Source organism: Ostrinia furnacalis, unplaced genomic scaffold, assembly GCF_004193835.3.
Source record: "Ostrinia furnacalis isolate ACB-3 unplaced genomic scaffold, ASM419383v2 OfSCF0058, whole genome shotgun sequence".
Lineage (NCBI taxonomy): Eukaryota > Metazoa > Arthropoda > Insecta > Lepidoptera > Crambidae > Ostrinia > Ostrinia furnacalis.
Window position 1 is genome coordinate 74,630 of NW_021130297.1, and position 25,852 is coordinate 100,481.

The 25,852-nt window shown below is 39.6% G+C and overlaps 3 protein-coding genes across 4 annotated transcripts; all 3 read left to right on the forward strand.

The window, feature by feature from the left end:
• The first annotated feature begins 12,506 nt into the window (after nucleotides 1–12,506).
• On the forward strand, nucleotides 12,507–20,960 carry LOC114355939 (uncharacterized). Its single transcript, XM_028309026.1, has 2 exons — nucleotides 12,507–14,439; nucleotides 19,977–20,960. Exon 1 carries the CDS (start codon nucleotides 12,586–12,588, stop codon nucleotides 14,032–14,034), a length of 1,449 nt encoding a protein of 482 aa, XP_028164827.1. The 5' UTR covers nucleotides 12,507–12,585; the 3' UTR covers nucleotides 14,035–14,439; nucleotides 19,977–20,960.
• On the forward strand, nucleotides 15,654–18,350 carry LOC114356021 (odorant receptor 94b). 2 transcript variants are annotated; one of them, XM_028309201.1, is made up of 9 exons: nucleotides 15,654–15,763; nucleotides 16,360–16,489; nucleotides 16,570–16,774; nucleotides 16,862–16,984; nucleotides 17,054–17,179; nucleotides 17,251–17,350; nucleotides 17,425–17,529; nucleotides 17,673–17,828; nucleotides 17,955–18,350. In XM_028309201.1, exons 2-9 carry the CDS (start codon nucleotides 16,372–16,374, stop codon nucleotides 18,003–18,005), a joined length of 984 nt encoding a protein of 327 aa, XP_028165002.1. In that variant the 5' UTR covers nucleotides 15,654–15,763; nucleotides 16,360–16,371; the 3' UTR covers nucleotides 18,006–18,350. The 2 variants fall into 2 exon arrangements, with proteins under 2 accessions (XP_028165002.1, XP_028164936.1); XM_028309135.1 differs by lacking the exon at nucleotides 17,425–17,529 and having other exon boundaries at nucleotides 15,676–15,763.
• Nucleotides 20,756–24,916, forward strand: LOC114358051 (Mothers against dpp). Its single transcript, XM_028311951.1, has 2 exons — nucleotides 20,756–20,778; nucleotides 21,339–24,916. Exons 1-2 carry the CDS (start codon nucleotides 20,756–20,758, stop codon nucleotides 22,366–22,368), a joined length of 1,053 nt encoding a protein of 350 aa, XP_028167752.1. The 3' UTR covers nucleotides 22,369–24,916.
• The last annotated feature ends 936 nt before the right edge of the window (nucleotides 24,917–25,852 follow it).

A 25,852-nucleotide genomic window follows, 5' to 3' on the forward strand; every position in this document is an offset into this window, starting at 1 on the left:
CACAGAACATGCAACCTGTATAATATTTTCCATACTGTATTTTATTATGTAAATTAACATCGTTCTCAACCCAAGGCATGGGCCAGCAAATGATGATGACTATAATAAGTAGTTGCAAGATTAGGCTACTCGTAGAAAATTTTATTTTAGGAACAGAAATGAGATATTTATGTATATGAACTGATTATAATAGCTTTTTTCACCACAACCCAGTAGATATTATGAGTAAATAATGGAAGAAATGAGAACAACTGGCATATTCAAATTGGCTGGTAAGCAAACCTCATCAAGTAAGTATTTTTATTTTTTAAGATAGGTAAGTACTCACTCACTGATTATTGGCCATTTGTTTATTAAGTAACAACACAAAATATGACGGCCTAGAAGCACCACAAATTTTCGTGGTAAGATATTTTTATCATTATATTTGGTGTTATACCTACTCGAGGCCGTAAGTAAGCTATTTGATGCATTTTCAGGTGCAAAAATAAGGTGCTTTCCTTGGTACCCACTCCACGCTTGGGATATTGAAACGAGGACGAATTGTAGGTACAGGCGCCCTGGCGAAAATAATTTCGTTGGATCAGATCGGATAAACGCTGGGACATCTTATTCAGTTGTAACAAGTGCTATTTTGCATCAAATATGTAGAATCAGATGTGCTCATCGTAAAAAGTTGAAATTATTAGAGCTTCAGGTAGGTATAGTATTTAAGAGCCATTCAGCACCGTTGTCGTAGCATCGGCATCGATTTGTAGGGTATACTGTATACCCTACAAATATGTATAATAAATAATAAATTAAATATAAATTAAAAAATATGTGTCCAAAATTTTTTCGTTATAATCTATCTGACGGACTAAGTAGAATTTCGATATCATTACCCAGTCATCATCCCTATTCCGCAGGTTTTTTTAGAACTATTCATCAGTTGTCCCGCTCTGGCACAGAAAATAAATGGTCACGTTAGGTTAGGTATACAGTTAATACAGTGCCCCTAGTAATGGGTTTGATTCCCACTCTTGTCATTCTTGCATTTTACATTCGTAACAGAGTCCCCACATAAACTTTCATCCGGATTTTTCACAATGAAGTGTATGTTTATCAGAATTAGGTTTAAAGACTTATAATTAATACAACAGTTCACTTAAAATGAATTCATCAATTTCAATAGTTTAGAAGTAAATTACCAAACAAAATAATGGAACTCTACTATACTATATGTAGTTGGTCCTCTACTTCTCCTTCACAAACAAATGCTAGACTTTTAGGTTGCCTATTTGTAAATTAGCTAAACTTAACATACTAACACGAATTATCTCTAACAGCAGCCAAGAAGAAGTAACTAAGAGCACAGAATAAGTACGTACTTCGGTAAGACTTGAAACAGCTAAATCTGTCCCTTCAAATTGGCTAAGTTGAGAACGTGTGGATGTGCTATAACTTCACAATAGCAAAGTTTCGTTTAGGTGAAATTCGGTGCTCGTGTCTTGACTAACAAAAGACGAAGATTTAGTAATTCCAAGATTAACTTCATAATAATTTTCATTATTAAAACCGTCTTCTGTCGTGTAACTTTTGTCCTTTGGAACTAAATCGTTTAAAAAAAATATTTTTCTTAAAAAAACTTTTACGTAATAATGATAGGTACTACTATCCGTTCGCTTTAAGTTTGCCGCTGGCGATATGACGTCACTCGAAGAAAAACGTCTATTACTTTAACAAACGTCAAATATTTTTTATTTATTATTATCGATAAAAATTGTGTATTTTCGTAAAATAAGACACATTAATTGCATTTAATCACTAGCTAATTGCGTTTAATCGCGGTTAGGGGAAGGGACGCGCATTCCACGGACCGGCAAACTTAGCGCGAACGGGTAGTAGGTGTGTACCTACTCTTGAACTGAAAGAAAAAACATAAGCCGATCGCGTTATTTGTAAAAAGAAGGAAAGAACAAAAATGAACATTTTAATTTTATTAACGGCCAGTAAACATCTAAGGAGTTTTTTTCTTACAGCAAGTAAGGCTGGGTTGCACCATCTTACTTTAACTTTAACAAACGTCAAAAGTCTGACAAACCCCATACAAAAAACAACGGTTAGAGTTATAGACACGGTTAAAATAAGGTACGACCTCCCACGTTACAATGTGGCATTTATTAACTTAAGCAAAGTTCACTAACACTGCATATTAGTTGGTGGAACCTGTACAGAGCGCTGTAAAGCGGTTAAGTTCTGCAGCCTCGGGGTATGCGGTTACTAAAGTTAACGTCGTCAACAAAATGAGTTGGTTGAAATCTGAGTGAAGGGTGCATTCAGTGTAGTTTCAACAGAGAAGCTGTGCTTTTAGTATCAGTAGACATACGCCTGTATTCACAAACGATGCTTGCATAAGTGAAGCATCAAATCAAACGCACAGCGTTGAATAGAGCTCGATGATTGGTTCCTGTGCAGTGTCACCCTATGCGTCCACGCGCACTGTGAGACCTCATTATGTTTGTGAATAGGGGCGATAGTGTGACAAAAAATTATGGTAACCTAACACGTTATGAGTGAAAATTCGTATTGTTCATTTATATCACTTTCTCATTGTATTAGAAGGTATTATAAGTAAGTACGGAAAACAATAATAAAGTTCTTACAACTACACTCGACATCAAATAAATCGCACCTCCCGCGACAAGCATTTTCAAACGCATGCTTCCCCACTTCCCACCAATATTGGCACCATTTGAAAGCCTAGTTCTAAACTTCATTTCATTAAAGGAAAGGTTTTTACCCCAAAAATGTGTTTTAGAAGGATCCAGAGTCACTTCTTCAAAAAATAGGTAGTTACGGTAGAGCCAACTTTTATGGCTATAAAACTGTTAAGTTGGGATTAATCGCTATCCATCTGTTAAAAAGAGGACACGTGAGATCATTATTTGGTTTTATAACCATAAAAATTGGTCTAATTGATCCCATAGGTGGGCCCAAAGTGAGGTATTTTTTCAAGTCACATTTATGGTATATGTTAATCATTTATTATGAAATTAAATGTGTTTTTCTTTAAGGATATTTATTGGGTTTTCAAATAACACCAATATTGTTGGGGCACCATGATTGAAGAAAATCGTTAAAGTGCGGTTTATTTGATGTTGAGTGTAGTTTAATTATAGGACCATCAAATAAATGGCAAAAAAAGTTACTCACTTTCAAAGCCATATTAAAATTGTTGATCTGAAACTGAAGACAAAACATCCTCAAAGACATAACCCTTCTATCTCATTAATATCAAGATCTGCCCCCGTAAGTAGGGCCCAAAGATACAATATTCCAAAATAACTTACATTGACCTGAGGCCTAACAAAAGATGTCGCCGAAGCTCGTCCAAAGTTGGCGGCTTAATTGCCCAACTTCGGGAGTCCGAGCCTCGGTCAACACGAAGTTGTAAGAGATAATGGGCCACAAACATGGCAAAGGTTGGCCATGCCACTTTTAACTCGCGATTAGGCGTTTAGGGGTCGACAAATATTGGTACTAAATCGACTGCACACGCTCGTATAGGTAAAAATTATTTTTAATGTAGGTACTTTGTTATGCGTGAATTCTTGAATTCAGTATAAACAAAAAGAAAATCGTTAATATCAATTAAAGAAAACGGGAAAAATTATTGAAATATTTTTTCGAGTAAGGCACTTTCGAGGGCAAAGCTAGTATGTTATGGACCCTTTCCTTCTCTTTTACCCAACATACGATAGAATACAGGACAGAAGAAGACCGCAAACAGTTATTTTTTCCAGTTACTTACCTCTCAAAACGCTTAAGCTGAGTTGCACCTTATTTTAACCGTAACTATAACACTAACCGGTGTTTTTTGGATGGAGTTTGACAGACTTTAGAACTATATTCAGTTAAATTGACTGTTCGAAACTTAATTACCTGTTGAGAACTGGCAACTTAGTTTTTGCCCTGCATTTTACAGGCAATCAAGTTTTAAAATTAGAAATAACTAGAATTTCTTACTACCTGCGATAACATCAAGAAAATCCGTTAACAAGATGAACAAAGTAAAATTAATTAATGTTTAAATTACTGTTAATTACTCTCGGCTCACTCCTTCAACTTAACACGTTTTGCGGCAGACCAAAGCCTAGGAAAATAGAATTTTATGATAAGAGTCAAATAAATTGATACGTGGAGGAAACTGTGTGGGAGAAAATAGTTTTATTTTGATTAAAAGTAAGCATCAATTTACTGTAATGTTATACCACCTACGCGCTTCGAGCACAGTTAGACATTGAAAAGCTATGATGATGCCACGTACCACAAAATAACTTGTAGCTACCCGTATAAGAAAGTAATTGTAGTAAGAAAAATTGTACATAATGGCTCTTCGCTTTTTATATGTAGAGTCGACAGCACAAACTTGTCAGAAAATTATTAATATCCGCAATTGATTCTCATCTGTATTTTCTAATTAGTATAAGGTTCAAAGTCATTTCAGGAAACTTTTGGATTGTTTTTCATTCTTATAAAAGCAATTGACGAGAAAGGCGTTACACAAATTCCCAAGAAAGCCCAAGTACTAAATGGACCACCATTAAGTAATTGGGATTAGCCTACCCGCATTTCAGCTCAGATTCGGAACTCAGAAGGCATCACAAATGGGGTGAATCAAAAGGGATTATCGTGGATTATCCTAAATTGTAAAGTTTTCTATGTTAATCTTCATCATTACCTAAGTGAAAACTTTTTAATCGTCTTAAATGTATTTTAAAGTACTTTTGAATAGAGCTTACAGACGAGCGACATTATGTCGGCGAATCGCGCCTTTCGCTGTCATGACATGTTAACACTCTGACTATTCGTTAATAACTGCCCGTCTTCGCGAGTCGCGATGCATCAGCGACTGTCGCCAACTTACTTCGCAAGCAGTCAAAGATAACTTTGTCGCTCGTCTAGGAGTAACCCTGTGAGTAACTTTTCAGGTTGGTTTGGCCAGTCTGAGGAGTGTAATAATCAAATCTTCCATTTGTCTCAGGTAAATTAGACAATTCCGGCCTCGAAACAATAAAGACGATAATAAAGACGATATGATGATGACGATTACATATTATCAAGAGTATAAGTTACATGTTACAAAAATTATTTTACCATATTGAAAAGAAAAAATCTATTTTCTAAATTAAAGTCACAGCATTTTTCGGAATCAGTTCAATCAGGCGCAGCTACTGTTTTTATATTTTTCCGATTAAATCTCAGTTGAAATCTCAAATAGACATAACCCATCTATCTAAAATCAATATTCAACTAAATCTCAAGTTTTACAAAACGTTAGATGTGCCCTTTTGCGCGAAACGTAAAATAGGCTAAGTGGGTTTATTAATGCAGGTGGACCCTCGTAACTCCTCTTAGATAAAACAAACTGTTCGATAAAGTGTTTCAGGTGATTTGCCTTCCCTACACCCTTTCTAGGAAATGTCACTCAATATTTAATATGGTAAAAAAGGGATCAAGGATTTAAGTCCTTTGGACGTGCCGTTTTTCTCTTTCAAGCGATAACAGCGCGTCCCATGGTAAAGGTGGTAAAATGATGGGAAAATAGTTCACCATAATTTGTAGATAGATTATTTTACACGAATAAGGCACTTTTTTCAGTATTTTTTGCAGTTGTTACCAAAATTAAGTTTCCACTTACTTAGCATATTATAACCAAATGTTTTGTTTTTAGTTGAACAGTGTTGTAAAGATCTAAATAAATTAAGATAACTGCGACGCTCCATTGAAAGAAAATATAAAACAAAAAAAATCGTACTAATACTCAATGATGTTGCTTTGCAAACACATTTAACATAATTTGCCTCATCCATCAATCGGTTTTCAATTTTATCATGTTGTCCTGAACATGGGTTTATTTTGTCCCGCAATCTAAATTCACTGCCTTATATTGTAACCCCAAGTCCCCGATTTTCCCTTTTCGTCCATTTTCCTTAAGCGGTTGTACAATTTTTCTATCATTTACGGGGTCATTTTCCGTAGTCGTGGTTGCCTACCAAAAGTACCTTCTACCCTCAATAGATGACTACATCTGCATCTACCCTCTAGTATCACGTACAAATCATCATCATCATCATTTCAGCCATAGGACGTCCACTTCTGAACATAGGCCTCCCCCAAAGAATTCCACATCGCACGGTTGGTAGCGGCCTGCATCCAGCGCCTTCCTGCTACCTTTATCAGGTCGTCGGTCCACCTTGTGGAACGTGTGACTACTGTGTGACGCACGAATAAGCTTACAATTAATAATATTGGCATAAATGCTTTAATTAAAATTTCCATTATGAGCAAATTTCGCCATAATAGTATTAATTACAGGTTTACCATTAACATTTTCATTATTGAGTTCCTGAAACTCTTCAGTTACTGTCCTGTTACTGATTAATTCCAAAAACCACATAAGGTATTTATTCGCTACTTTCGAGTAATTTGGAAATTGGTTTTCTTGGTTCCAATCTTTTTATAGATTTTTCTTGCTCAGTCTTTCCACACTTGCAATTTAGGTCATCTCTTCTCTCTTTCTGACTGGTGAAAAATGCTGCGCAAACACTTATTTATTCGTAAGTTTTTCACAAATATACTACTTTGCCTAAAATATAAACGGTCGTTAAACAATGTTTTTAAGTGATGCCTTAGTATGGACATTTTAAAACAATGTTTAACAACTTTTTATTAGTAAGTGGATAAAACTTTTATTTTAAAACAACTTGAAAAAATCGAACTTCCTAATCGTGGGTTCGAGTCCCGCCTTAGGCAGTTTGATTTTTTCAAGTTGTTTATTTAAAATTTAGTTCGAGAAGCGACTCTATTCGCTAAGTATAAAATAATTTAAAAACTTTTATTTATTAAATTATTATCTTAGTAAATATTTATTCATATTAAACTATACCCATTCAACTAATCTGCAACCCGTCTCGGGGGTAATTTAACTGATATCAAAGACAAACAGCTCGTCCCGCGGTGATCCCCTCAGTGGAGCCCTAAGTAAAGTGTACGTCTATTAATTAACACGTCAATGGGAGGTTAACTGTTCATTGCATTATTAAAATGTACAATCGTATATAAGTAAAACTTTGTTGCGTAAAGCGTTTCAGATTCTGTATTTTGCCGGTAGGTAAGTACCTATTAACCAATTCTTTATTTAGCCTCCGTCGAATACTGGGCCCCGATTGCGGTAAATATTTTCTACTACAACGCGACTAAACGACGAACGAAAATGACAAATTCGTATCGCGATGTCGCTTTGACAGCTAGTTCAAACGAAAACAAAATGCAACTGCTTCTTTGTGTAAAAGCTGAAAGAAAGCTACTTTTTCTCAAACTCAAGTCAAACGCCTTCACGAACATTTGCTATGTTTTAGTGAAAAAATAAGGTGTTCGGACTTTTATTGGAAAGTGATTAAATCCGTTCTTTCGTCTTTGTTTGCGCGTGACGTGTGAAATTTACCGCGATACCGAATTTGCACCTCAGCTGCAATGAAAAACGGAGCGCAACTGGTAAAGAAGCGCCAATGAATTGGAGACGTTAAAAATTAGCGCGATCGGGGCACTGGACAAATTGTGGTGGACCGACTCCTAGCACAGGCGTTAATTTTTTAAGATTACGTCAACTACCGGTAAGCTATCAACCGATTTTATGGAAATCATTGGGGGAGGCCTATGTTCGGCAGTGGACGTCCTGTGGCTGAAATGATGATGATGATGAATATTTTGCTACAAAAATGCTCACATCAAATTCTCACAAACAAATTTACGCTGATTATTAAGTTTTATAACAAAATTTTATATGGGCCATGTAAAGGACAGCACTTGTAGGGTATTTAACCTTTACATTAACAAACCTTTTGGAAGATAAACGTCTCAAATACACATCCCATAGTAACCTTTGACACGATTCCACCTTTACGTTCTCATCTAATAAATGGATGACGTCATTAAAAGCGGTGGAGTAATTAAACACGTGAAAGGGTTGCTGACGTCATAACATTAATATTTCTGGTGGGAAATTACGTAATGTCTAGACTCTAGACAATAGTTCTTATAATTAGTTGTCATGTGACCTACATTAGTAATCGCAATTTACTTTTTTGTTATCAAAATACATATTTAATTTTAAATCCATACAAGCTTTATCAGGTCATTCATCCGTGGTTGAGGATTTCGGGTGAAGCTCCCTTCCACCTTCGGCCTGATCGTCACTTACCATCAGGTGAGATACAGGCCAAGAGCTTCCTCGTTGTGGATAAAAAAAATCCATCACAACCCTCCTTAATTTCATCATCATCATTTCAGTCACAGGACGTCCACTGGTAAACATGGACCTTCCACCTCCCGTAGCCTTTATGACGGCGTCTGTCCACCATCTTTGTGGGTGGACTACCACGTTGCGCTTGCTGATACTTGGCCTCCATTCCAGAACCTACGAAGCCGCCCGACTATTGTGGTGAGCCCACTCGTAACACAAGCATTAGCTTACCACGAGGGGCTAATGGGACTTAGTAATTTGTGCAAGACAAATATAATTACTAATATACTTTTAGGAGCATTTTGCCTACCCCACTCTGGCCAGACGAGTTTAGGAGGCAAGGATATAAATCAACCGTTTATTATACGCCTAATGTATCATACGCGCCAAAAACTTCGCCCTTAGGCTAAGAACTCATGGTGCGATTTTCACCCGCGCCCGAGGCGGTTGGGGGCCCGCAGCTTCTGTAGAATCTGCATTCTACCCGATTACAACCCGGTTTTTACATAAGTATCTGCATACTTATGTAAAAACCGGGTTGTAATCGGGTCCCGCTCGGCGGTTTTCGCCCGCGGGCGATCATTTTGTACCAGTGACTTAGCACGCGGCGCGATTTAAGATCGCGACCGTGAGTTCTTAGAATAACCGCGTCGTGAGTTTTGAAATAAAACCGCAAATCCACAACCGCCGCGGGCGCGGGTGAAAATCGCGCCGTGAGTTCTTAGCCTTACCCTACAAAACTCTTAATAAAGAAGCACTTAGGTTGCCCTCAGACTGTGGCCCCCCAGGGTCTCCGAGACCCATAACACATTTGCCTTGAGATTAACCCTTAGAGTACTATTACTCTTGATATTAACTTGTCTTGGCTTTAAAGATTAGTGGAAATGTACCTGACAAAAAGACGTTTAGTAACCATAAAAATAATTTAGAGGTCTAGACTGTGGAAGCTAAAAAGTTTTTAGTTCTAGCGCCCACCTTTAAAAGTTTTGAGTAACAAAATAAATCATCAAAACATTTACACCATTATTTACTACCTACTATACTAACTTAAAGGGTGTAATTAATCATTCTGGATATTTTTACACAATTAATGTAATATCGTGATTCCTGACAGAGTTTGTAAATTAACTCCAGCAGTTCTTTTGTCCAGCTATAAACCCTCAAAATACGCAAATACAGAAAGCTTATTATAAATAAGCTTTGCATAGAACACAGAAATATAGAGCAACTAAATACATTCTAACTCGTCATTTTCATAATAGTTAAGGGAATTATTTGATTAGTATCTGTATCCCCTATTAGGTAATTTCCTTTTATTTTAAACTTATAATTTCTACACATTTTCCTTTTTTCTATGGGACAGGAGGCAAAGAAGCAGATGGATCACCTAATGGTAAGTGATTACCGCGGTCTATACAGGGTGTTAGGTAAATGGGTATATGAGCTAAGAAATGAGAAATAAATTTTATAAAATCCGATTTGTATGAAAATTAAAATAATTAAAATGAAGATATCAATTTTCTGACTTCACCATACCATTTATATGCCCATGTTAACATGGGCTAGTGTCGGCTCATATACCCATTTACCTAACACCCTGTAGACACCCGCAGCCCCGGGGGAGTTACAGGTGCCTTGCCGGCCTTTAAGGCATAAGTACGCTCTCTTTTTGAAAGACTGTGTAGGTCATATCGGTCCGGAAATACCGTAGACGACAGTCCATTCTACAATTAATATTAAGCTCATTAAACTGATCCACAATACGTTAAATTAGGGTTGTCCCAACCTTAACCCAATATATTCAGGAACAAAGCTGACCATTGTTCTGGTTAACAATGAATTGCGTAAGGGTCAGCTACCTTCATGTTTGTTTAGATGACATTGTCCGTAAATGTGGTATGACAACCTTGTCCACTGATGTCCAACACTAGCCTTTGCTCGTGCCTTCACTTGCTATCACCATCGTCATTATTAGATTCAAGATTAGGTACCACTCTACATAAAGGCCTCCGTTTTACAAAGTGAAAAGATGCGTTTGCTCATTGGTTGCTACAGGTAAATTGAATTATCACTATTTTATTTCTATCCCAGTGCTCATAAATTCCTTACAGTATGCTCTCAACTCAACTTGCAAATAATATGGCTACTATGGACGAATTGGATTCTTCCACCAATATTTGATCCTGTCGAAGCCAAACTAAAACCCACGTAAAACGGAACGCAGTAACTTCACTCAGCGGCGCTCTTATTGGCTACTTTAAAGAACGTATTGCTGTCAAAATTTGAATTTTATGCATATCACTTTTCTTTTGGTCTACGCATTACAACCTTTGAACCTGTAACTGTCTTTTTTCTGTTCATCATCTACTGCAACTGAAATCTTCAATTCTCATACGAAACAGATCCCCTAGCAGATAAATACTAAACCCTATTCATAGTTTGTGATCTTAAACATTCTGGTGAACCCACTAGAATACAAATACAAAGATGGATGTTTTAGATAGCCAAAAAATAAGGAAATTTCACTCGGTTTACACTTCCATATCTAAAAAAATTTACAGCCAAAAATTTTTGCAAACAAACAAATTGGGCATTATTATTATGTTTAGTATATCAGATTCATCCTCATCTCCTGCTCTTCCAATAGCTTCAAACTAAGCTCTATGTGCATATCCATAAGTTCCATTATAAAACACCCCCTTTACAGTGATTTTAGAATATATAGAGCCGCGCATCATCTGTCAGTTAATACTTTGACAAAGATCAATAGCTATGTTCGGTCGCGTCAAGTTGTTCTGCTTGCTTGTGTGCTTGGCCGGCGCGTGCGCTGACGATATTTGTGACGATGTTGGAGAAGAGGTATGTATTGATTAAAAATACTTAATATAATAATCATAATCTCATCATCATTATCAGCATCGAGGTCTTTAGTCGCAGAAATTAGACCCGCTTTAATAGGATTTGACCTACACGCTGGCAAAAGCCGGATTAAAAACAATAATTCAGTAAAAAATGTGGTGTTTCAATGGCAAATCATGTATGTACAGAAGACAATATAAATATTGAGATGAGTAACGTATTTAATAAAATAAAAATAAACTACAAAAACAAAAGGAAGACAATTAAAGAAAGTAAAGAATACGGCATTAATCGTGAATTACACAGGTATATCCCCATGCAAAAAAGTATGTCTGTTTTACTCCGTATTTTTCAAGTCAGCTTAAACACGCAATCTACATCTAGACATCAAACAGACCCATTTAAAATCTAGATCTTGTTTTGTACAAACGCCGAGCTGGGATAGTAACTTTTCTGGTGCAAACAATAAATATCCCAGATAGCATCGCATACATCCGGGACTAAGCTGAATTCATGTGCTAACGTAAAACTGTGAGCACTGTAACATAGTGTATTTTGTGCACGGGCTCGGGAGAGAGCACGAAAGCGAAAATGGAAGCGGGTGCGGACTTAGGCTCAGTTGCACCACTTAACTTTGGACGGTAACTATAACAATAACCGATGTTTTTTGTATGGAGTTTGACAGATTTTTGACGTTTGTCAAAGTTAAAGTAAGATGGTGCAACCCTGCCTTAAACTTTATGAATTAACAATCGTTCTTGCAACTCACGAAGGCTAGTGAGCTTTATTTGTGTGTGTACGTGTACATGCACATAACGGTAGTGTAATAATGTCTGTCAAAACTTTGGAAAAATGAACAGTAGCGAGCCACCACACATGTAAAACTTACTCGCTTTCGTGAATTGCAAAAACTTTACATTATGTTTATCTCGAAATGCTGGCTGGGCGGAGACGTGAAAAGGCTCAAAAACTATTAAATTAATCCAAACAAATAACAAAGATAATTTTGAAATAAGATGTAAATTACTTAATCATATTTCAAGTAAAGAATTACAATTAATAGTTAAGCTCTGACGGGCGTAGGCAATTTTGAAATGACTTATTTTATCCAATCTTAGAAGAATAGTAGGTACTATTTTTATTAGTAGTATTTATAATAGAAGTAAAATTTAAATTATGTAAAGCAGGCAGTCTGAGTCAGTTCACTTTACTTCTCATTAGAGTAAGAGTATTAAGTAGATTCTGTAAATGTCCAAAGTAATTTTAATTCAGCATTTCTTTTATTACTTTATTTACCAAACCACGTTTTTCGCATTATTTAGCTTGTCTTTATTACTTTTAGAGAGTTAGAGCCGTGCTCTGCGCGACGCGATAAGTCGTGGTCGTGTCGAAATCGTTCTGTGCGTGCGCCGTGCGACGGTGACTCATTGCGTGGGACAATGACTTCGAATATTGTGAAATGCTCAAACTGTGATGTTGTTATCAACGAGTTACTAACTTTTGTGCGCAATGTCATGGACTACATGGACGAGGAAAGCATACACCAGCTGTGCACCACCTCCTTTTCAATTGACGATATTGCGAAGGCGAAATCGTTACTTTTTGAATCGATGCCGAATGCGAAGAAAATGCCACTGCGCCGTAAAAAGGACAAGAAGAGAATGTCGAGAGATCTAGATGATATTATTAATTTAATGAAAAGTGCCGATCCTCAGATATTCCCGATTTTTGTGGCTAGAGATCTACATTTGGTCCCACCAGTGACCTTTGATCACGTAGATGTAACCAGGTTGCTTAAGGATATTCTCTGTCTGAAAAGTCAACTGAATGCATTGGAGGAGAAGGTAATAACATCAGATCAGTTTAATCTTCTCAAACAAGAGATCGAGCACATAAAACATGCATCTTTGATTGACGATTTTTCGCCTCGAGATAATGTAAACAAGGGAAGAGGGGCATGTTTGCAAAACAGTTTTATGATGAGTAGCGGACCTATTGGACTTCCATATGTACCTGAATATGTGCCGATAAAGGCATCACAAACATCAGCTGTTGCCGGAATTATCAACCAACCCTCACTAGTGAGACATTCATCGTCAAAGGAGCTAGATGCGGATGATTCTGTCTCTTTTACTTACGCGCAAAATAAAGCAACGGAGGATGCTAACCGAACTGAGGCCCTGGCGCATACTGCGGTTACGTCAATGAGTAATATAGGTGATAGCCGGGCGGTACCGGTATGCAGTGACAGCATTAGTACAAGTGAGACAGAGAATCGCGATGTGCGAGTGGGGGCCCCGGCGGCTGCTACGGTTTCGACGGAACCGGTTGCCTCGGGGTACGGCACGAGCGCTTCCGACGGTCACGGCCTTACTACTGGAAATCGATCGACTGAGGTTGTTATCGAGCGGGCGCTTATCTCAAGTGCAACACGAATTGATGCGCGCGGCGGCCTCTCTGCGCGAGATCCCAGTGTGAAATATGATCAAGTGGTAGGGGACTCGGAATGGCAAATTGTTCAAAAGAAATCTGCGAAGCGTTACAAGCTAATTGGGCAGAGAGGTAGTGCTCCCACTGCCCCTGATGGTAAATTTAAAGCAGCTGATGTGAAAGTGCCACTCTTAATCTCAAATGTAAGTAAAGATGCAAGTGTAAGTGACATAATTAGCTATATTCAAGACAAAACTGATGAAAGTGTATCGTTAAAAAAGATTAATATGCGAAAAACAAAACCGTACAATTCATATAAGTTATACGTTTCAAAGTGTAAAGTAGATTTATTTTTAAAGGATAATTTCTGGCCAAGTGGAGTTACATTTAGGCGTTTTGTGAACTTTTTGTATAAGAAGGGGTCAGTAGTTAAAGATAGTCAACACTTAGTAAAATGATTGTAAGTACTGAAAAATTAACCTTGACTAGTTTTAATTGCTTTTTTGTTACACGATCGATTAATGATATACGGAACATTTGTGGAATGTCGGATGTAGTGGCGCTTCAGGAGACATGTCTACTCCCCCATGATATTCCACTGTTAGGTAATATCTCTAGTGACTTTGAATACACAGGTAAATCTGCTGTTGATACATCTGTTGGCTTATTAAAGGGAAGACCGTATGGGGGAGTTGCCATTCTCTGGCGGCGGGGCATTTTTGATAGCGTTGCTGTGTTAGACTGCAGCAGTACCCGTTTGATAGGTATTAGAGCCACTGTAGGGGAGCGCACTGTTTTAATTTTTTCAGTGTATATGCCTACTGACTCGCTGGACAACCTACCTATTTTCACAGAGGTGTTAGGTGAATTAAGCGNTATAGCTGCAAATGATGGTATTACATTTAAATTTATTCCTCCCTATTCTGCTCATTTTGGGGGACTTTGGGAAGCAGGGGTCAAATCGTGTAAGTATCACCTGAGACGCATACTAGGCAATGCTAATTTAACATACGAGGAGTTTAGCCCGGTATTAGCACAAATCGAAGCCGTCCTGAATTCCCGTCCTTTGTCATGTTTATCCACAGATCCCTCCGACTACCTTCCCTTAACTCCATCCCACTTCCTCATTGGCCGCCCCCTGACCGCTCCAGCTGCTGTTGACATCACCGAGGCACAGACTAGACGCCTGACACGCTACGACAGGATCGAACAGCTTCGCCAACACTTCTGGAAGCGCTGGGCCACTGAATACGTCACTGAGTTTCAAATTCGAACCAAGTGGAAGACAAACACAAATGAAATAAAACTGGATAGTCTAGTTTTAATCAGGGACGATCAACAACCACCACTCAAGTGGAGATTGGGAAGAATTGCTGAAATTTTTCCCGGCAAAGATAGAGTTGCACGCGTCGCAAACATTCGAACATCGACTGGAATAGTGAAGCGGGCGTTTTCAAAACTTTGTCCTCTTCCGCTTCCTACAACAAATGAAAATGAAGATTGCATCGCTTCAATCAACAATCAATGAAACTAAACGAAGATCGAAGAACCTACTACCGGACTACATTTTGAAAGTCAATCATGACCTTTCAAGGCTGGCGGTATGTTAGCGCCATCTATGGGCGCAAGAAAACAACTCATGACGTCAAAGGCGCGGAACCAGAGTGAAGATCGCAGCTAACTTCGCGCCGCTCTGCCCTCCTGTCAACTTAAATCGAACGTTTCTAACACTCGACAATTTGATCTCGTTGCATACAGTCTGTAAACCTATCACTTTAAATAAACGTTAAAACCGTAATTTCAATAATAATTAGTCATTGAAGAGACCCTTATTCCTACATATATTCGAAAGTCTGAGCTCGAAACAGTATCGAAAATTGACTCGATCGTATAATTTCGGTTCACAGATTAAATACAATAGATTCTACAAAAGTAATTGACTTTTGTGTGGCAATTTCGGCTCAAGACAATTTTGGTTGGCATACTGAAATATGTGTCGCCATCGGCAGGTCGTTGGCCGGCAGCAGCGTGGCGGCGCACCTGGCGTTCCTGCGCTGGTGCGGCTTCTGCCGGCTGCGCGCGCCCGCGGGCCGGCCGCAGCTGGCGCGCGCGCACGCGCTCTACTGCCGCTTCGCGCTCGCCGCCACCTCCGTGTACCTGGCGCAGGAGTGCGTCTACGCCTACCAGGTGCCACAACGCTCCCGCTTCCGCACTGTGCCTCTCATGCTGACTCCACATGGCGTTAATGCCTCACGGTCTTTAAGTACACCCGACACATTGTATCATGAATTTTAATGCATGTTTCTTGAATGTACATAATTATCTCTATATTATAACTGGATGTCATTTGTCTATCTTTTAGTCGGTCTTCCTCTGCCGCGGGTGTCATCGTGGGGTCTCCACTATAAGGTCTTTCTGGCCCAGCGATCATGATTCATTCGTACAACGTGTTCTGCCCATCTCCATTTACGGTTTTCAATCTCTTCCACCATGTCACTGGCCCCTAATTTTTCGTTTATCTTGTGATCTTGTAGAGAAACACCAAGAATCTGTATTTCCATTGCTCGTTTTGCAACGCGGAGTCTCTCAGCAAACTTTTCTGTCAGCGTCGTGGAATACGACTGTTTGTGCCGAATTTTTCCCAAGTTTATTATCCGATGCGCTTTTTTACCTCCGCAACCTGGTTTTTGGTCTCAAGAGTGATCTTAGAAATCGAACAATTCTACATGTAGGAAGTGATTGATCGCGTTAAAATGATATTAATGTGCGTTTATTTTACCCAGGTGCGTAATGATATGGACAAGCTGGCGCGCGTGATGTTCCTGCTGCTGTGCCACGTCACGTCCATCACGAAGCAGCTGGTGTTCTACATGAGTGCCGACAAAATCGACGAAATGATCAGCGCTCTCGATGGTGATGAGGGTGTTCACTTTTTGGAAGATAAAAGTGAAGCATTTTGCACGGTGTTCCTAGATTATGTAGTTGGTTTTCAGATCCCCTGTACAACCAGCCGGCGGCGTGGCAGCGCGCGCTGCTGGCGGCGACGGCGCGCAGCGCGGGCCGGCTGCTACGCGCCTACTCGGGCACGGCGGTGGTCACGTGCACGCTCTGGATCATCTTCCCCATCCTGTACTACGCGCAAGGACTGCCCGTTGAGTTTCCCTTTTGGACCAACCTCGATCATAGCAAACCGACTTTGTAAGTGCTATCCGGTTGTAAATTATACGCCCTCATTTACAAACCGGAACTCCTATCTGTTACTAAGGGTTTGGTATTATGTTACAGTTTCGTGATTTTACTAATGTACTCATACTACGTGACGACTTTGGTGGGCATAGCGAATACCACTATGGATGCCTTTATGGGGACAGTATTGTATCAATGCAAAACACAGTTGAGAATTTTAAGGTTTGCATTATGTTTTACAGTCCCTTTTTTATAGCCTGATGCGATGCCTAATAATGTCTTGCATTTTAGGATGAATTTGGAAAATCTGATAGAAAGGGCAACAACAGTCGTGAAGGAAAACTCTGATGAAATATTTGATAAAGTTTTAGACAGATTATTCCTTGAATGTCTAGAGCATTATCGGCAAATATCCGAGTGAGTAATTTTGTCATCTTTATTATGAACATTGTATCTGTCTATTTTGCGGTAATTTATTTTTGATGTAGGACCAATCGTCGGCTTCAGGATATTTTTGGCACGTCCATACTAGTTCAGTTTGGCATTGGTGGTTGGATTCTCTGTATGGCAGCTTACAAAATGATTGGGGTAATTATAATTTATATTAACATTATCATTAATAATCTTCTTCAGTGAGCTATATTGTTATTTTTAAATTTCAGCTGAATATTTTGAGTATTGAATTTGCATCTATGACTCTTTTCATCACTTGTATTCTTACGGAATTGTTTCTCTACTGCTATTACGGCAATGAAGTGACAGTAGAGGTAAGTGCATCTTCGTTGTATTTATTGATCTCTATCAGCTGTCCATCTTAGATTTTTTTACTTGATTATTAAGCGCTTATTTTTCCAATGATATCATAATCCATAGAGACGTGTATTATACCTAACGAAGGCGTGTGTTTCAGAGCGACCGCATGGTGGAGGCGGTGTACGCCATGGAGTGGCTGCACGCGCCGCTGCGCTTCAAGCGCTCGCTGGTGCTGCTGATGGAGCGCGCCAAGCGCCCGCTGCGCCCCGCCGCCGGCCTCATCATCCCTCTATCTCTCAACACTTTTGTGACGGTTATTATTTTCTTCATTTCTTTTTTACATTCTTATAAAAAGCTCAATAGTTAGTTATAGCTTTCTTTGGAAATACCCAAACAAATAAGTACATTCACTACGTATAATAAGATTCTTGTATTTCAGATCTTGAGGTCGTCCTACACGTTTTACGCAGTACTTCGCCAGACAAAGTAAACAACACCATAATGAATAACCTTAGTATGTGTAAGTGCAGTTCACGTGTAGAGAAGTCGACGAGTGTTGTTTTTACGGTGAAGGTGCTGCAAATGGAGTGTATTCCACAAACAGCGGCACGCGCGCGGCGAGATACAACAACAACGCTGCGGCCTGCGCGCCGGGCAGTCGGCGCGGCTCTACGTCGACGGCCCCGACGATATTGAAAAGTAATGGTCGTCGTAAAAATAACAAAACCGCAGAACGCCGCTACAACGGCATTATGAAGGGGCTGTATTCATGCCGCAGCGATATTAGACATCTGTGTTATTCTTGCTTAAGCATAAAGTTCAGCACGAATACATAGTTTTTTTGTTTTATTGTTTCTTTTTACTCAACTACGGTGACAAAAAGGACCAGCTAATACCCGCTCAGCTATAATAATATTTAATAAGTGAGATCATTGCAATTTACTACGTGCAAGAGCATTGTAAGATTAATTCAATGTGATAGTTTGTGTGGATGCAAGGATAGATTTTTACTACCTACTCTCTTACACAAGAAACTACTGAACGAACTTTAATCAACCTTTACAGTATTCACCAACTCCTATTTTATCTGGAATTATGCAAAATACTTATAAAGAAACTGATTTGACGTAGATTAGCATACAAACATTTTGTCAGTGGTTTAGCCTTTGCGCAACGAAGATCGACAGGGTCTTAGTCCTACGACGCGCCGCGCAAGATTAAGTCGAAGAACAGAGCGTAAATGAAATTTACACGACCCTTTTGAAGTTAACAACATTCTTGTCGGTGTCGCCGCCAGACTCCTGAGGCGATGGAATTTAATAAACATAATTATTACAGGGCGCAAGCGGGCCGTCATTCTTGTAAATTTACTTTTTTTCTGTATCGGAGTAGGACAAAATTAAAGAGTCAGGCAAATAATAGGAATTTATGGTGACAGCCCTTTGTAATCAAACGCCCGCAAACCCGAGACATTTGCCTAATGAAGCGCCGCGGAGCCGCTCTACAGTCGTGGCACCTGCGATCTAGACGATGGTTTCAATTAACCACTACCAGTTATTCTAGCGCGTAAACTAATAACAATTTTCCGAAAACATGTTCATAATTCAAAACAAATGATAAAAAGCAAACATGAATTGAATAAAACGCTTTACAATAATAGTTGACCGTGTTGTTGATTAGCTGATTCAAATTTAGTTAGAAATAAGGCAGTAGTAATGTGTGCCGAGCACACAGCGCGGGTTAATAGAGATTGGAATCATCCAATCCATCCAAGCACACGTCACTGATGGCAGCGTTATCAAGCGCTGCCATCAGTGACGTGTGCTTGGCGCAAATATTGTTCGCGAGGCAGTCCTCAGTGCTGCATCGCATGATATTTCGTATGAAACTAAACTTAGTAAAGGTATAAATATTGGTGTGAGTATATATTTTTCTCATTTCACTGATTTATAAGCGAGTACGCATGTCGGATATAGACATCTGTCAAATTGAAACCCTTAGAGAGGATCTCCGGTACCGACAGACGCAAGACCTACAAGGCTTCGCCAACCGCTTACTCTGCGATGCTAATAACGAGACTGCTTACAAAAATTGAATTTAAAGTGAGGCGCCTTCATTTGAATTTATTACGAATATCATTTTCATTCATTTGCATTTAATTCCGAGTACGCGCCGACCACCCTTGAGATTGTTTGTTTACGTTTATGATCGCTGTTTGATTTTCAGTGTGTTATTGGTGTTACGGTGAACATTGCCCCCGCGAGTGTCTGATATGCGATTTATGAAATAGCATTATTGATGGAATACCTTAAGAGAGAATAATTTATCGATCAAAAACCTTTAAATCCATCGCAGAACCAGGAAAACCTTAGGGCGATAAGCAAATTTCTGGTTTATCACACTACCTGGGGGGTCTCTTTGTTCGATTATAATATCAGTAACTACTATAATAAATGCAGAGGTGAATTAAGCGCAATTGTTGAAAGCGAATGTGTTGAAAGCATATTTATACTGGGTGACTTTAATGCGCACCCACATGAACATTTTTTTAATGAGTTGACTAACTTTTGTTCCGATCAGAGTTGGATGTGTGCTGACATAAATAAACTCGGTTTGCAGTCTAACGTGTACACCTATGTTAGCGCGGCTCACGGGTGCAGGCGATGGCTGGACCACTGTGTTGTCTCAGATTCGGCCTGGCAATCTGTTGTCGAAGTAGAGGTTATAGAAGACGTTTTTGTGTCGGATCATTTACCACTAATAATTAAATGTGACTTAAAGATCGTTAGGCCTAAATTAATGGCACGTGACTTGCATCCCAGTTCAGTAATATGGGGGGAAAGAGATCAGAAGCAAATATCTAAGTATCAAAAATTATGTCACAGTAGACTGCGTGAGATTGATTTCCCTTCTGAGTTGACGGGATGCAGTCGCGAGTTATGCGGTTTAGATGAACACAGGCGGGTGTTAGACCGGCTATATAACAGCATTGTCCATGCCCTGAGCGATGCGAGTAGTAAAAGTAAGAAAAAGCCTAGTAACAAGCCAAGTAAAAACCGAAACATTTGTGGCTGGAACAAACATGTTCAAGAGGCACATCGGGTGGCCAGGCTTAACTTTAGGGTATGGTTATCATATAATAGACCATCTTCTGGGAGGATATATGATCAGATGAACGAATCGAGAAAAATTTTCAAAAGTCGTTTAAAATGGTGTCAACGAAACCAAGAGCAACTGAAAATGGACACACTTGCAAAGCATAGGTTGGATAAAAACTTTAAACAATTTTGGAAGGCTACCAAGAGATGTGATGTCAGGCCTGGCCTCCCAGTGAGCGTAGGTGGGGAGAGCGAGTCGGTACATATTGCAAATATGTTTGCGCAACATTTCAAAGTGCATTCCCCACTGAGGCAATCAGTCTCTGTAAATAATGCGAAGACCGGATTTCAGGGGGACGTGCCGCTNGATTTGCAAAAATAAATGAGTTTTAGATAATTTGACAGGAATCTAGTTCGGGAGCTTACAGACGAGCGACAGGGACATTCAACTTTTAGTTGACGATAGGTGCAATCGTAAATCGATAGGTCCCGATGCGATATACCGTCTTAAATAGGCGTTGACCGTCGCCAACCACTGTGGTAATCAGTCGCTTGTCTTTAAGCGCACTTCCACATCATTTTTTGCATGGGCTCTTTTGCCAAATAAATATTTCTATCCTAAAATATTGTAAGACGCGAATAATACTTATTTTTGTAGAGATTACTGCTGTTTCCTTGTTATCATTAGATATTCGGCGCGACAATTAAAAAAGCACATCCACGAGGTCCACTACAAAAGCCATCCTCCAATTTCAGGTGTCCCACCGCAAAGGCCTCCCGCACGTAATCTACTGCCGCGTGTGGCGTTGGCCCGACCTGCAGAGCCACCACGAGCTAAAGCCGCTCGAGATCTGTCAGTATCCCTTCAGCGCCAAGCAGAAGGAGGTATGCATCAACCCTTACCACTACAAGCGCGTCGAGAGCCCCGTCCTGCCCCCGGTGTTAGTTCCACGCCACTCGGAGTTCGCGCCGGGACATTCGCTTCTACCCTTCCAGCGGACGACGGAGCCGGCTATGCCCCATAACGTATCCTACTCTGGCTCAGGTTTTCCACCTTCCGCCAGCTCGGAACTCCCCGATACGCCCCCGCCGGCCTACTCCCCCCCTTCGGACGACACCGAACCACCCGGGGAAGTCGCTCCCGTCTCCTATCAGGAACCACTCTATTGGGCGTCCGTAGCTTATTATGAACTGAACTGTCGAGTCGGGGAAGTGTTCCACTGCAGTTCTCATTCGGTGGTCGTCGACGGCTTCACCGACCCGTCCAGCAACAGCGATCGATTCTGCCTCGGCCAGCTCAGCAACGTCAACAGGAACTCTACCATCGAGAACACCAGACGTCATATAGGAAAAGGCGTGCATTTGTATTACGTGGGCGGCGAGGTGTACGCAGAATGTCTATCTGACGCAGCGATATTCGTGCAGAGCCGCAACTGCAATCACCACCACGGTTTCCACCCGTCGACCGTCTGCAAGATTCCCCCGGGTTGCTCGCTTAAGATCTTCAACAACCGGGAGTTCGCTCAGCTGCTGTCCCAGAGCGTGAACCACGGCTTCGAAGCGGTTTACGAGTTGACCAAGATGTGCACGATTCGGATGTCGTTCGTCAAAGGGTGGGGGGCCGAGTATCATCGCCAGGACGTGACGTCTACGCCTTGCTGGATTGAGATCCACCTCCACGGCCCGCTACAGTGGCTCGATAAAGTCCTGACCCAAATGGGCTCGCCCCACAACGCTATCTCCTCGGTGTCTTAGCCGCGTTGCCGAGACCCCCCTCCCCACCGCATCTTATTGTATTTCAAATCTGGTATTAGTGAATCAATCTCACGAAAGGGTGTCATGTTTTGTGCATTTCGTTGTTTTGTAATTCGTAAATTATTCGGTTGCTTTTAGAGTAGGCGCACACCGTTGATTTTTCGTCGGCCGATAGTTTAGTCGGGCAGTTGACCAGTATGGGCAATGGGCATGTATGGGAGTGCGCACACTACGCCGATTCGATTTGGACGATTCTTCATACATTTTAAAATCGGGCACAACTATCGGCCAACTAAAAATCAACGGTGTGCACCTACTCTTAGAAATCAGTTCCGCGTTTTCCGCGTATCGGGATAAAGTAACCCTACGTGAAGCCAATAGTAGATGATATAACCTTGTTTTAGGATTAACCTCAGATTACATACGTAATATTATATATTTTGAACTTTAAAGACATTTATGCTAGACTGAGAATTAAAATTACTACAATCTCTGACTCGGCGCGATAATGTTAGCTTCACAGATATTGGCTGAAAGGTTCCCCCTATTTTCGAATGTTGCAGCTCAAATGGCGTGCCCAATGTATTCGTAACTACAGACTTAGCGTTACTACTATAAAGACAGATACGATAGACGTACGTTATGAAATAATTATACTCGTGTATGTTTATGACAAGGTAAAAGATATTATTGGTGTACATAGTGTTTTTATTTTTGAAAATGTTCGATGTAAGTTTATGGCATCTAGTTTTCTTTGGCACAAAAGTTCGAAACTTGAATATTTACGATATTATGTAAGTGATGATTATACACAAATATATTGTAGTTTAAGACAGAATGTTAGTTTCGTATAAAGTATATGTTTAGGAGCTTATTGACGAATGCAATTTTTATTATTATAACGTACAGTTATATTATTAAAAGGGACAGTGGCTTTTTTATTTATGTATATTTATCTCATAGCTTTGATAATGAACGTAGTCGATGATCGCTTACCATCAGATCGGGTATGCCCGATTGCCGATATTTGTTTATGAAAATGTTTTAAAACAACATAAAAAATAATGTTCTCCAATTTATGCATAAATATTAAAAGCCACACCCCCAAATGCATAGTTTTAAGTAATATGTGTTCTATATTATAAATTTTATGAATAAGACAAACAGTACCAACTAACATGTTATGTCGTGAACATAATGTGCATATAAATTAATTAATGTACTCTCATGCTTACTGCTTTGATGCCAATCCTAAATCTGTAATAGTTTTCACAGGAACTGAATAATTAAAGGTGCAGATACACATGCTCAATACTAGCACGAAAGCATTCTACTATTGAGTAAAATGCTCCTTAGAAGCATGTATCGAAACATTTGCTAACAATAAGCATTCTCATTTGAAATTGTTCGAGCGTACTTGTATTAAGCATGCTAATAAGCATGACACTTTACGTGCATGTGTATCGGTACCTTAATATTGCGCAAAATGATGGATTATAACGCTTGTCTGTCATCAAAAAGTAATGGTTTCTCACATAAAACCATAATAGTGTTATTTGGTGCTTTTGTTTCAACGTATATTCGTGCCATTTCGGTAAATTTTAATCTTGAATTTATAGCAAATAAATTCAAAATTTTTGCACTAGTGTTTATGTGACCGAATCCGATTTTATGCAACTAAAACGATTGTTATTGATTAAGTTAATTTTATTCCAAGTAAGTTTATGAATAGGGTATAGAGGGGCCACACGGATAGCTTGAGAGATTTGGCAGTCGACAACCCTGAATTTCGTGTGTGACATGAAAAGAAAACGTGCGCGTTAAACTATAAACTTCATTTTACTCTAAATAGCAGCCACAAATTTATACAAAATTAAATCACCCTTTATTACAGGGATGTCTACATGTATGAAAATATGGCAAAGTTTGTTTTCACATTTGTTTAGAAGTAAAATAATGTGTGAATTTTGTTAAACATGCGCTCATTTGTCCACTATTGAAAGTCTACTAAGTAAAATGACTAACTTATCAAGCTGCCCGTATGTGGTCCCTCGTAGGGTGTAAAACAAAGCCTACTAGAATTTTCTTTGTGAACCAAATCGGGACATCGTATGCAGAACAAAATAAAGATGAAATTGATCTCAAAATATTGATTAAGATGGCTTTAGTTCCTCAAAAAGAGTGACTGTGAGGTGTCCCAACAATGCCTTAGTAGCGCAATTGTATTGCAAATATTTTGAAATATTTACCGAGAAATATTAAACTTTAAATATTTTAACGTAACTTGGTACTAAAATAGCTAATAATTATATTTCAGTACTATTAAAAAATTGTATTTACATAATGAAAAAACTTATAAAAAGAGGTCAGGTTCTTATAAAACGGCCTGAAATATTTTAAGGCTTTCATTTAGCTAATACGAGTGAAATATACGAATAAGTCCAAATAGAATGTTGATAAATCCGTGACTATTTTTATTTATCGACTGCACAGTAATCAGACAAAGTGAAATCGTTAAATTAATTAAGTCGCATTCAGGTTTAATTATTTAAGCAAGTTGCAGACCAAAAGCTCAGTTATACAGTGTGTCCGGGCATGTAGTGATCAAACTTTAAGGGCGTAATCTATGACTTTAGGGTATGGTTATCATATAATAGACCATCTTCTGGGAGGATATATGATCAGATGAACGAATCGAGAAAAATTTTCAAAAGTCGTTTAAAATGGTGTCAACGAAACCAAGAGCAACTGAAAATGGACACACTTGCAAAGCATAGGTTGGATAAAAACTTTAAACAATTTTGGAAGGCTACCAAGAGATGTGATGTCAGGCCTGGCCTCCCAGTGAGCGTAGGTGGGGAGAGCGAGTCGGTACATATTGCAAATATGTTTGCGCAACATTTCAAAGTGCATTCCCCACTGAGGCAATCAGTCTCTGTAAATAATGCGAAGACCGGATTTCAGGGGGACGTGCCGCTGATGCGCGTTACTGCAAAGCAGGTTAGAGAGGCCCTAAAAAGAATGACCGGCGGCAAGTCTCCCGGTCATGACGGCATTAGTGTAGAACACCTTAGGCATGCGGGGCCTCACCTGCCGAGAGTACTGGCCCTGTTCTTTTCGTTATGCATAAATCACTCTTATTTACCACATGAACTTATCAAGACCATCGTAGTGCCCATCGTGAAGGACAGGACCGGTGACATCTCTAGCAAGGTTAACTACCGCCCTATATCACTAGCAACAACAATTGCTAAGGTGTTGGACAGTGTATTTGACTTGGAGCTAGGCAAATATGCAAACATACATGACGCGCAGTTTGGGTTCCGACCTGGACTTTCTACTGAAAGCGCGATCCTGAGTCTAAAGCACGCTGTCCAGTACTACACAGATCGCAGGACGCCGGTGTACGCCTGCTTCCTTGACCTCTCCAAGGCCTTTGACCTAGTGTCCTATGAAGTACTTTGGAGAAAGTTAGCGGGTGGGG

What these genes read in the sequence shown, in the direction of transcription:
- LOC114355939 (XM_028309026.1), top strand. Translation starts at nt 12,586, where the DNA reads ATGACTTCGAATATTGTGAAATGCTCAAACTGTGATGTTGTTATCAAC.
- LOC114356021 (XM_028309201.1), top strand. Translation starts at nt 16,372, where the DNA reads ATGGACAAGCTGGCGCGCGTGATGTTCCTGCTGCTGTGCCACGTCACG. An exon ending in ACACAGTTGAGAATTTTAAG is followed by an intron (nt 16,985 to 17,053) that starts GTTTGCATTATG and finishes CTTGCATTTTAG; the next exon opens with GATGAATTTGGAAAATCTGA. An exon ending in CTCTCAACACTTTTGTGACG is followed by an intron (nt 17,829 to 17,954) that starts GTTATTATTTTC and finishes CTTGTATTTCAG; the next exon opens with ATCTTGAGGTCGTCCTACAC.
- LOC114358051 (XM_028311951.1), top strand. Translation starts at nt 20,756, where the DNA reads ATGGACACACTTGCAAAGCATAG. An exon ending in GACACACTTGCAAAGCATAG is followed by an intron (nt 20,779 to 21,338) that starts GTTGGATAAAAA and finishes CACATCCACGAG; the next exon opens with GTCCACTACAAAAGCCATCC.